Source organism: Aplysia californica, unplaced genomic scaffold, assembly GCF_000002075.1.
Source record: "Aplysia californica isolate F4 #8 unplaced genomic scaffold, AplCal3.0 scaffold00109, whole genome shotgun sequence".
NCBI lineage: Eukaryota > Metazoa > Mollusca > Gastropoda > Aplysiida > Aplysiidae > Aplysia > Aplysia californica.
In genome coordinates, this window is record NW_004797379.1 from 766,948 (window position 1) to 779,492 (window position 12,545).

A 12,545-nucleotide genomic window follows, 5' to 3' on the forward strand; every position below is an offset into this window, starting at 1 on the left:
TTATTCGTAATGTGCTTGACTTCTTGATACGACATGTTAAACAGCACAATCCATAAATGTATAGTCCCCGCACGCAATTTCCACAAGTTCTAAAAAGTTCAGGACTTTTTTTTTTCATAGCCAGTTGGCATCCATCAAACGTCATTTGCAGCTGGCCGATTCTTTTGGGTATCAAATGACATCTTGTACAAAGTTGTACTGGTGGCTGGATCTCTTTGGGAACTCAAAACTTCTAAAACTGTTGCCTCTTTAGACTCGGGCACAACTGCTGTTTTTTAGCTTGATACAAAAGACTTCCTTAGGCAAGCTTTCATTGAATATATAGTTATAAGAATTATTTTCCCATAAATCAATCATCATCAATCCATTGTAATAATTTAAAAAGTGAACTGCTTGCAATTCTATTATTTATAATTTGCTCTTTGTACATAATTTTACATGTGATACTAACCTCTAGGCTAGACGACGGCTTGTCATAAACTGCTTTGACTTTTTCCTCGTTCACATCATTCATAATTGTTGTTTTGTTGTACGTTCCAATATTTGGCTGTTTCTTACGGTTGTTGGTTGTAACTTGTAAGGCCTAGAAACTTTTTTTTTTGTCGATTATTGTTGGGTCAAGTCTTGTCACCCAATGCCTGTGAAATGGCAGGTTTTTAAAAACTCAGTCGTTACAGGAAAGTTCCAATCCAAGTGGGGCCCGTATTTTTTCTCAAGTGTTAATGAAATGTTTCCTGTGAAAAACAAAGGGAGACCAAGACGTCCCTGGATTGACTCTACGAAGGTCTCCCTCAAGGCCCACGATGTGGCTCTCCCCCCCAAGCCACTCAACTTGGGATTGGTCAGCGTGACCGGTGGGTCGAGGCACCAGCGGTCGGCCGGTGGTCAGCGGGCGGTGGATGGGTCAGAACAGTAGGGGCCACATTATAACTGTGTGGGAATACAGGGTCGTTACTGTTTGGTGTACCCTTTCAAGGTGGCGAAACAAAACAGCTCGCAGATTTGTGCGAACATCTTCTGGAAGTTTTTGATGAAACATCGCAGTGCCTTTTACGTGTTTGGTTGTGTCTGATGTTTTCAGATAAATATCTTTTCTATCTATCTATATTAATATTTATATCCCGTTTTCTACTATCAATCTATCTTTATATATATTTATATATCCTTTTATCTATCTATCTATCTATTTTTATATATCCAGGTCGGCAGAATGTTTGTATGGTACTAGTTTTAACTTGGTGCAAACATCAGTCTCCATTTCACCGTTCCCGTCATCTTTTTGCTGTCACTCACTGTTGTCGTCTTTATCGAGAGAGAGGAACATCCTGCCTGGGTTTTCCATCACCTTTATATCCAGAGTGAATTTGTCTTTGTTTATCATTGTCCTGCCTGCACAATTGGTCGCTTTTATGGACAAGCGGGCTAACCCAGATTTCGGGGGTTTCCAGAAATCTTGCCCTTCTCCAAAAGTGGGCATTGCTCTACCTATAGAAGAAGTTTGGTGCCTTTGGTGTGTATATTTGTTTGGTTATAGTTATAGAGAAAACTTTCCTTGTCTTTTAATTTTAAAGAAATTGAACAAGGGGAAAAAACTTTACCTTCAATTTTCTCGAAAAAGCTTTTTTCGGGATAGCCCCCTTGTGCCTAAAAAGCGACCAATTATGATCTACAAACATATGTTTGTTTTTTTCTCTATTTTTCTTTATTGTGTGTCTTTGACATTTGATAGACTATAGTGTAGGCTATGTAAAATTAGTCAGTTGTTTAAAAAATGTGTGAATTTTGGCAGCAAACAATAGACTCAAACACATCATGTGCTTAAGACTGGCCTTTACTTTGAGGATTGTTACAATTAGGAGACCGTCTAATGGCCAGCACACATACCATGACACCAGCGCAAACGTGCACTTTCACATCAATGTAAACTCTCTCAGTTCTCTGCTTTAAAACACTTACTTACATTTGATAGACTATAGATATAGTGTATGTAGAATTAGTTTTTTAAAATGTGTGAATTTTGGCAGCAAAAAGTAGACACAAACACATGTGCTAAAGAATAAGACTGGCCTTTACTTCGAGGGTTGTTAGAATGAAGAGGCAGTCTTCTAATGGCCAACACATAACATGACACCACCGCAAACGTGCACTTTCACATCAATGTAAACTCTCTCAATTCTCTGCTTTAAAACACTTACTATTAATTATTATTGTTCTATATATATAATTTTAATAAACTCTCTGCTTTAATTAAATTCAAATCCTAACATCGCTATATATGACATCATGGTAAAAATTCTCCACAACACCATTGCAAATTTTATTCACTCTTGTCTGTGCAACACCATCATTTGTTTGACAAGATTTTCTCTATCCGAACAAATTGTTGGCCTTTTAAATTGTATGCATCTTGTTTTTCTATCCAATGTCTATGTTATGAACCTGTTTCAGATTGACAGGAACTATTTTCTTATCACATTTTTACATTACATTGGTATGATGTAGTATGCACGATTGATGAACTGTTAATTCCTGAATCACATGAATTGTATGAATGTATGTTTGTATGGAAACATATATCGTTGGCTTGGTGTTCAACTGTTCTAAGCCCAGACCGTAAATTTTTAAGGAGAGAAAAATTTTTTAAACTCTTTATCTCCGGGGGGGGGGGGGGGGGGGGGCCTAAACTCACTACACCGGGACCCTATTTTGGTACTAAATCTAAAAATGACAAAAACGTCACTAAATGGGTCATTAAATCAAAACAAGTGAACCTATTTGGGTAGTTCTTCATCTAATGAATGAACACCTGATAAAAGAGACATGTTGTCAGCAATTGCCAAAAAGTAATTTGATGTCAACATTGTCGTAAAGGAATATGCCCCAGCCACTGTCAGCAGCTCGCGGCACGTGGGTTCCAACTGCGAGCCGCTGGGAGCAACTTGCGGGAGATAAAGAGTTAAAAAATTGTACCTACATTATAATGTACAATATAACTATATCAGGGATTGGTCGAATACAGAAGGCTTGAAATCGTGCATCCATCGAATTGTGAATGCGGTCCCAGGTTTTTGTTTTCTTTATTTTTGTAAGATTAAGATATCCCTTGAACTACCGAGGTCGGTCCCGATGAATTCGAGCCATCCATGTTATAGGCTACTGTATATATCTGAATCTTTTTACTTTAAAAAATTATTTATATTATTTTTTTCCCACCATTTAAAATTTGAATTGCAATAAAATATCTCTTGAGCTTATGCCACAGACATCACAAATTAAGAAACAGCAATTTTTTTTTAATGTTTAATTTTGGACTTGGACTCAGTACATTTGAACAGCTGGCCAACTATATATGTATATATGGAAGATGTGTGAACTCAGTGATAGACGGGACAGAGCTCTTATTCTTATTATATTATTCTAGAGACGTTTGGGGTTTTTTTCTACCTGTGTTTTGTTTGTTTGTTTGGTGATACAGTCAGGCATGGATAACTCAAATAGCTCTACTTTGGGGATTGTGACAAATGTGTTTGAGTTTGACACCTCCGTAATTCGAGTAAACCGATAAAATAAAATTTTTAATAGATATAATATCTATTATCTATTTGTGGTGGCCGAATGTTGCTATTCAAAAGGTTTTTTAATGGCTGCATCGATCGACATGCGGTTTTCGCCAAAAAATTCTTTAAAATATTCTCCAGAGCATGGCGCCCTTGGTTTTTTAAGTTTTGCTGCAAAAAGCTGAATTTCTTTATTTCGCCGATCACTTTTGTAGGCCGACGCTTCCGTCTCTGTAATTTTAGAAAATCCGGAAGTGATATTTCGCGAGGCGCATTTTGTTTTGAGAGTATAAATCTAGACCTTCTAATTTTTTGCACATCTCAAGATTTATTGCCCCATTCCAGTAGAGTGTAAATATAGTAGGCCAATGACTTTTTAGTTGATATTAAAGCACCGATCATTCCTTTCATCGAAAGGGGGCCCAGCTAGTGATATATATATCAGTCGGGGAATGGCGAATTGTATGAGCTATCCATGATTTTGAGTTTTACGTGTTTGTGTTGTCTGTGTTTGACTATATGTGAAGCATGCTGGCAAAATGAGTTACTTCTCAGAATCAGATTCCAGCCCTATGGAAATAAGTAGGCTACACCATGCTTATAGATGAAGTTTTAACGATTCATAAGTGTGAAATAATAAAAAGCATGTTATACTTTTTTTTAAAAGAATATAGCATCAATAGAAAATCTATTAATTTGACCCTAGTGTCAATGTTTGGCCAATATCTCCATTTGTGGCATGCGAGAAGTGACTCATTTTGTCAGCAAGTCTCACGTATGTTTGTATATATATAGTAATTTTCATACATTCGTCTCTTCGCTGCTATGCACACTCTGTGTGAGGTGGAGTTCTAATTGCAAATTTTGCAGTGGAAAATTTTTAGGAAGTAAAAAAAAAAAAAAAAAGATAAAACTTCTAATGTTGATTAAAAAGCGTTACTTTTAATATCTGCTTGGCGGGCATAGATGGAGTTTGAAGTACCTGTTTGGAGGGGGATTAGGCCCGTAGGTACAGAGTATTATACTGTATGGGTACAGGTGAATGTTTGATTGAATAATAAGAGCAGACAATTTCCTGATTGGGGGGGGGGGGGGGGGCAGATGAAATTTGGAAAACGGGAGCAAAGTAATTTTGAATGTAATATGGGGACAGAGATGGGGTTTTGTTAAATGTAGGATCCTGAGGAGTTTTAAATTAGGTGGTTTTTTAAAATATTTTGTTTACTTGTACAAAAATGTGATACCGTAAGGAAGTGGATCCTGTGTTCTTTGTTTGAACTGTCAAAATGTTTCACCTTGGAGAACTATTTTGAAGAGAAATGTCACTACGACTACGAGCAACGCGGTTGTGTAACATTTTGTGCATCTCATTTGTACACGTTATGTCATTTGTTTAATAAAATGAATGGACAGAAAAAAACATAATTTTTGGGGGTTTTTTGTTTTTGTTTTATGTAGGGATATGCGCGTCGGCCGCGTACACTATAGCTGTCTCCGCGGTTTTATGAAAAAAAAAATTCTGGAATTGTGCAAACTGAGCCCAATAATGTGAAATTATGCAATTCAGTTAATTTCAACAAAGAATGACAAAGGAAAAGAATCAGAAATTATGCAAAAAATGATCAAAATTTGCTAAATTATGCGGGGTGCGTAAAACCCGGGGACGGCTATAGTGTCTCTAGGACTGGAAAATTTCCACTCGTGCAGTACAGCTGCGAAGTGTAACGTCACTTGGCAGTGAAGAGAGAGAGAGAGAAATGGGTGACAATTGCCCCGTTTGCTGCATACTCGCAGCTGTGCAATCAATGAATGAAAGGGTACGTGTATTGTTCTTGCAGTTGCAGTGTGGGGCCTTGGACTTTGAGAGAGGAAGAGGGGTACACGTTTCTCTCTCAGCTAGAGAACTTGATACTTTTATTACATTTTCAAGCTTTTACTTTTATGTTTTTAAAAGAGTTTTTAAGCTGATGTGTCTCTTTTTGAGAAGCATCAAGTCCTTTCTGGTTTCAACTGGACAGAGCTTGGTTCAAAAAGTCTTTTGTTTCTTTTTTGGCCTGATTGCCTCCGACTCTGCCTGTTAGTGTTAGGGCCAACCTGGGATGATAGGGGTACAACAACGTCCAAGCAGAAAAAGCCAAGATATGGTACTCGAACTCTAATAAGAATTTACGCGAGGAGACCCAAGGGCTTTCTGCCTCTGTGAGCAACAGCGAGCTGACAAAAAGAGTTACTTCTCGGATTCAGGCCTTAAGGAAATAGATACATCACACTTATAGGTGAAGTTTTTACAATTTATAGGTATGAAATATAAGGAGTGTTATACTTAAAAAATATGGCATCTATAAAAAATTTACAAATTTGACCCTATAGTGTCAATTTTTGGTTAATATCTCCATTTGTGACTGCGAGAAGTAACTCATTTTGTCAGCACGCCTCACATATTATATCTAACTGAGTAATCATTACACCACAGACCTTGGTTTTCAACAGTGTAGAAAGAGAAAGGTTTTTCCACGTTCATCATCGATACGATCCAAGCTGAGTTGGAGGAGAGTATAAAAAATTCTCAAAACAATCCAAGTCATTACAAAAAAAACTCTTTGAGGATTCGAACCACAATTCTCCACATGATCGTAGAGCAGCATGATACACCATGAACGTATCAACTGAGCCAACAGTGTGCTCCTTTGTTCTGTTTATATCATGAGTTGAAGTTGAAATGGTTATTGTATAGGCCAGTATAGGTATATGTTCACCAACACGGAGGAGAGGTTATTAAAAGAGTGTTTTAATAATACTTCGGACCTCCAAACTTAAAAGTCCATCCCCGATAAGACCCAGCTGTATGGGTAGCAAGAGCCTTAAAAATTCCCCTAAACAACCCAAATTCAGAACTATTGTTGGGATTTCAATGATTTGAACCCCAGCTATACACTCCATAGTCCCATCATGATACGACCAAGCTATTAGTATTAGTGTACCCAGGCTGGAAGTAGTGGAAGGTCCACCAAGGAATTTCCCTGAAGTAGAGATGAAATGTATTTTTTAATGTACAGTGCACAACTGAAAGTCAAGTTCCTGTTATAATCTGCTGATCCAAAGAAAAACAATAACATTTTACTTAACAAAAGATCTGAACTATTTCAGAGTAGAACAGAAAGAGAAAGATGACTTTTTAAAATAAAAAATAATATGAACAAGGCGGTTTATTTTGAAATTTTTATTTTTGAAAAAACAACTCCACATAATAATGACATTCAATTCAACATTTTTCAGTGAACACAAGTACGGTAACTATTAAAGAAACACCAACAGAGGTAATGCATAGGAGTGAGATTTGCCCCACCCCAATCCCAAAATCAATCTGCACAAAAGTCAGCAAAGTAGGTTGGGAGTAATGTTGAGACATCAAAATACATATAATATACATATAGAGATGTACATCATATTCTAAACTTACAGTCATTGTGAGAAAGCGTAAAAGGTATCCATCAAATGGAAAAGAACTGTTGCTAAAGTGAGATGACGAAGGGCTGGGCAAGAGTACACAAGCACCAGATCAGGGAAAGACGCTCCGAGTTAACTGTCCCCGGGTTTTATGCACCCCGCATAACTTAGCAAAATATTTCTGATTATTGTCTTCTCTTTGTTAAAATAAACAGAATTTCCATCATTCCACATTTTTGGGCTCAGTTTGCATAATTTCAGAATATTTTCTGCATAAAACCGAGAGGACAGTCAGTAGGACCGTAAAAACTTAAAGTGTAAACTACAAGTGCTGTGAGAAAATATGAGAAAAACAAAGGCAGAACATATGCCACATTTTGGTTGTTGGATGGTGATGGAAAGTCACACTTACAGTGAATTTACTGAACGAGCTTAAAAAAGCGAGGTGTTGAGGTCAAACAAACACAAAACCAAAGACATATTCGCACAACTACTTCATTAGATCAGGAAGCTCAGCTGTCAAAGAAAGGGTATGCAAAACTTTCTCCTTAACCAACTAGCCTACATATCTCCAAAAAAAGAATCTTCCATTTTTATTGTAATTTGAGATGGGTTGACACTGGCCTGCCGTTGCCTTCAAAAAGTGGCATATTTATATCCAGAGTGTCTTGTATTAGATTCTACATACAAAACAAATCCCTTTAATGTGTATTGATAGTGAAGGACCTGGCCACCCCGTTATGCATGCATTTGTGCGCTATGAGGACACTTGTGTACTGTAAAGAAATACTTTTGCTTTTTCAAGAATCAATATGATTTGTTAGGAACATCAACTTTTTTCATTGACAAAGATTTTGCTGGAGATTTCTGCTCTTAACAACATGTTTCCTACAGCCTCTGTTTGTCTATGTCTTTTTCATGTAAAATGCAAGGTAAAGCGTAGTCTTCAAGGGAAGAATCTACCCTATCATCTTGTTTCATGCATTTTAGATCTTTTCTTGAAGCAGCAATCAGCTTTCACCGAGGAGGAATTCATGTCTCACAAATCTGAAATTTGTCCCATTGCTCCTGATAGTCAGTGAGTTAAATGGGTCTAGTCCTGCTGGCAAAAGGTTTGAAAGTTTGAAATCCTTATAAAAGAAGTCTGACATCCTATCCAAGGTGACAGGTCTGACCATAAAGAAGAAGATCTGACCCAAACACCTGCAGGAAATGGTACGAGAAATCTCATCACGAAGATAGCTCTATCATATTCACTACGAGAAATCTCATCACGAAGACAGCTCTATCATATTCACTACGAGAAATCTCATCACGAAGACAGCTCTATCATATTCACTACGAGAAATCTCATCACGAAGACAGCTCTATCATATTCACTACGAGAAATCTCATCAGGAAGACAGCTCTATCATATTCACTGTATTGCACAAGACTGAGATCCTATGGAACACAGAGAAAAAAAGGGTGTGTATGTGTAGTGTGGTGCCACTAGATTTTAACTATCCACTTTTTAAAAAAATTTCAATATATATATAATAATAATAGATAGCATTTGTATAGCACATATCCCCGCTCAACAGCAGGCTCTATGCGCTTTACACTATATTATTACCCCAGCAGACCATAGAGCAATCCAAAACATTCTCTGCTTCCCGGGAAGCATACAGTGCGAGCAGCCGATTAAGCGCTCAAACACTAACAAACTGACAAGATCTTTCGCTGTCAAAAGCCGGGTACCCATTCCCACCTGGGTGAAGTGAGGAAAATAAGTGTAAAGTGCCTTTCCCAAGGACACGTCGGGCCCCTGACGGGATTCGAACCCACGACCTTACGGTTGCGAGTCCGAGAGCCTAACCACTAGGCCACCGACGCCACTAAATATATATATATATTGAAGTGGTGTCTTTAGGCCGACTGCTGTATTCATAAACACAATTTAGATCATTTACGATACCAGGCGGGCCTCCACCGTGCCTGTCAGGACCAACCCAGGCTGAGAGGGATACAACATCCCAGCCCAGCAGAAAGACCGGAGATTTTTATGTATATGAATATACCATAAAAATTCTCCCTACTTGGGAATCAGAATGAGATGGGTCTCCAGCATGCAACAGTGAAGTGCCAAACTCAAACCGTTACATCACAAACCCTAAGGATTTTTAGTATCAGTTTTTGGTTTGTAACATTTTTATGATACAGTATATCTCATATTCCCTACTAATTATATGAGTAGGATGGACCGGCGCACTGGTCCACCCCTATCCCTTAAATCTTTAAGCCGAGAGTTTTTCCCACCGTTTCCTGGAGGTTTTTTCTACAGTCACCTAAACCTAGAGCGCTATGTCATTATAACCCCAAAAGCTGGCCTCCTACTTTCTAAATAGCAGAAACTAAGGCTTAGTCATTACCATAAAAAAAACTTGGCTCAGGAACAGTTCCAAAAAAACAAGCAAAAGCCAGCACTAAATAAAACAAAACAGTTGTCACTAGTACTGGACGCTCCAATCGTCCCATAGGGTTCAAAGAGTTAAATCTCTCACATGCTGGCTTCAAGCGCCCCACCCCGGGACCTCGCCTCAGCAGACGTGCAAAACCATGTAAGGGGGTGGTGGTAACGTAGACTTCCCAGACAAATGACAACGGCTGGCCACATGCACGACGAGGTCAAGGCAAGCCCCCGGGTGTTGGAGGAAGTCGGCTGTGGTCCAGCATGGAGAGGGACGGAGGCCGCCAGGCTTCACTAGCCCAAGACTCGCTGTATGATGACAGACCTCTATTAAAGAGGCTCTCTATTCTATCACACAGGGCCCCTGTGATCCTCGTGGATTATGGTACCAGTTAGCAGATATCTTATATCATATCATTTCTAAAGACACAGTTCTATGTGGCAGTGTCACGAACCCCAATCTGGGAAGTCACAGTTCAGGATCGCATCACGGTCCGGGGGCAGCACGGACGGTGGGAGACTGGCAAAGCCCAGCAGGCTGTCAGACAACTGGTACTCTGGAACGAATACGGAAGGTTTTTCCACCGATGAGTCAGTTTTCACTTGGTCAGTTCTTCTTTTGCACCATGTTGCCAGGGAAGTCTTCAGATCCTGAGAAGCTGTCTTGTTCGCTGGGGAAGCTTTCTGCTGCTCCTTCTGCCTGACGTTCTCTGCAAGCCGAGCTCTATCCTCATTGGTCAGGTGAGAATATTGACAGCGGTCTCCGAAGCGACAGTCTCCTACAACAATAACAAAAGAAACAATAAAAAGTGTGTAAGTAACAGAATGAGATCATTTGTGAGAAATAAATCTAGATATCTAGTCCAAACAAAACTTGGCCAAAATTTGAAAAAGCATACAAATCAAACATAGAGGTAGATTTTCCTTTTCAAGTTGATCTCAATGTCAATAAAAGACTTTGCTACAGTATAAAGTTACTCTGTATAACACAGATAGCTTGTCGACAGGGGAGATGGAAAGCTGCGGAGAAGCTACATGTTGTGCAACTATACGTGACGCCCGAGAACAGCCATCGATCTATTGACCGGTGCCAAGCCGAAGAATAGCCATTTGCATTTTATAATGTTGTCTTTGAAACAAACGGAATGTTCATTATCTCAGAAAATCTTTCTAGTCCAGCCAGCCCCATGCCACATACATTCTAATGAAAAGCAACAACTGCTTTGGTTGACGTCGAATGTTCAAAGATTGTGAGGAGTGACGCGTAGAGAGTAGAACTATTTTAAATCCTTCAGAAAAGACGTGGGAACACTGGGAACAGGAAATTGGTACGTGCACAAAAAATGTAAAAACATGATGATTCCGAAGGCTGTCAGATTTGAGTTGCAGGTTCCCCGTTAGACACTGGGTCAGGAATCGACAGCATCAACTCCTGCAAACATTTCATATTCATTAATAATTCATATCCATCAAAATAACAGATGAACTGTCCCCATCCACATCAATGTGAGTGTTTCCTGACAGATGCAGTCTTCTTCGGGGGATCACATTTTCCTGAAGCTGCTTGGCTTGATCTCTTGCCCAATTACAATACAGTTGCCCGATCGATACGATACAGAATACAGACACGTTGATGAAGTGCCTCCCTGTGCCAATGGCAATGATGCAATGGTGGGTGATTCAGGGTGCATTCACTGTACAGTGAACGTAGTCACTGCAAATGGAAAAACTAAATTTAGGTTGTGGATTAGGCTAAAAGTAGCCAAACAGCGAAGACGGAGAGTGAGATGGCTACACTATGACTCTATTCTATGATAATCCAAATCACTCAACGCTGATTTACAAGGTACAAAATACCTCACCCAAATAGATCTAGATTTAGATCTAGTACACTGTATATTAAGCCTTACCTGTAGACAGGAACATTTTGCATGGCCTTTTTCCTTGATCCTCCAAAAGGATTTCCTGTTCATCCCTCAAAGCATCATAGTGCGCCTTTTTATTCCTGAGGTGTGCTACACCGTTCAAGTGAGTCTTTCGACCAGTGGGATTATCAGCAAACGATTTGTCACAATAATCACAATAATAACGTCTGCCCATGTTTCTTAGTCTTAGCAGCAATAAATTGAAATTCTATCACAATTCACAATCAACGCCAACGCCGACGACACGATACACGTCTTTCAAATTATCAAATGTTGAAGTTGGAACCTCGAACTGACTCGCACCCTGCTCCTTGAAAATTAACAAACTTAATTTCCATGAAACCTGATACTGGTAACTTCATCTGTCACTGAGGTGAAAGACACCAAAAACAAGGAAAAATAAACAATGTAATACACAACTAGATCTTGTATAAGACGCAAGGCCCAAGGACTTAGAAGATTTAATCTTATCTTGATCTAGTAGGACAACATGGCTCCTGACTCAGGCTTGTGAAGTGAGTAGTGAGTAGGCTAGGCTAGTGAGTGAGCGTGCGTCGCTTGTGTACTTTCGCTTTCAAACCACGGGGGAAGAAGTGCCAAAACAAGAAGTTCCGGTTATGTCATTTGCGGCAGACACAAAAGTAGCATAGGAATATGTGTTAGATCTAATTATTTATTTTCGAGATTTTTTTCATTGATTCTTTTTGTCCCAGAATACAGGATGAAACAAGAATTAAAATTTGCTCATAATCGGCCTTCCGTTTGTCGATTGTAGATAAATAGACTAACAGTAACACTTCTCCTATCGCCATGGATTGCCGTTTTCAATTACTTCGGAATTCTCCACAATTATACCGTTCAACTGTGCATCAAGATCTTTGACTATTTGCAAAAACAACAACAACAACAACATAAAAATATTGTATTTCATTTTCACTCTTGTCCCATTCGGGTTTGAACTCATGACACAGACTTTGATCTCTTTGTCATGTTTTTCTAGGCCTACTCTATGAGTATACAGTATAAGGTATCGAAAAACCGTCCTCTCACAGCAACTTATTAAAATCACTAAAAATTCATAATCTCTCGTTATTTAAATCCCTGAAGGAGAAATAAAACAGATTTGTTCCTACTAGAACAGGGGTACATGGTTGAATGTGTCACACC

The 12,545-nt window shown here is 39.0% G+C and overlaps 1 protein-coding gene across 1 annotated transcript; it reads right to left on the reverse strand.

Annotated features, from left to right (window-relative positions):
* Positions 1–8,886: 8,886 nt before the first annotated feature.
* LOC101859776 (zinc finger matrin-type protein 5) lies at positions 8,887–11,949 on the reverse strand. Its single transcript, XM_005095625.3, has 2 exons — positions 11,364–11,949; positions 8,887–10,232 (listed from the first exon to the last, which is right to left on the reverse strand). Exons 1-2 carry the CDS (start codon positions 11,551–11,553, stop codon positions 9,901–9,903), a joined length of 522 nt encoding a protein of 173 aa, XP_005095682.1. The 5' UTR covers positions 11,554–11,949; the 3' UTR covers positions 8,887–9,900.
* Positions 11,950–12,545: the final 596 nt, after the last annotated feature.

Bases quoted from the DNA above. Each gene is read 5' to 3' on its own strand.
- LOC101859776 (XM_005095625.3), bottom strand. From the start codon at position 11,553: ATGGGCAGACGTTATTATTGTGATTATTGTGACAAATCGTTTGCTGAT. The intron at 10,233-11,363 runs GTAAGGCTTAAT...TTATTGTTGTAG, and splicing joins CAAAATGTTCCTGTCTACAG to GAGACTGTCGCTTCGGAGAC.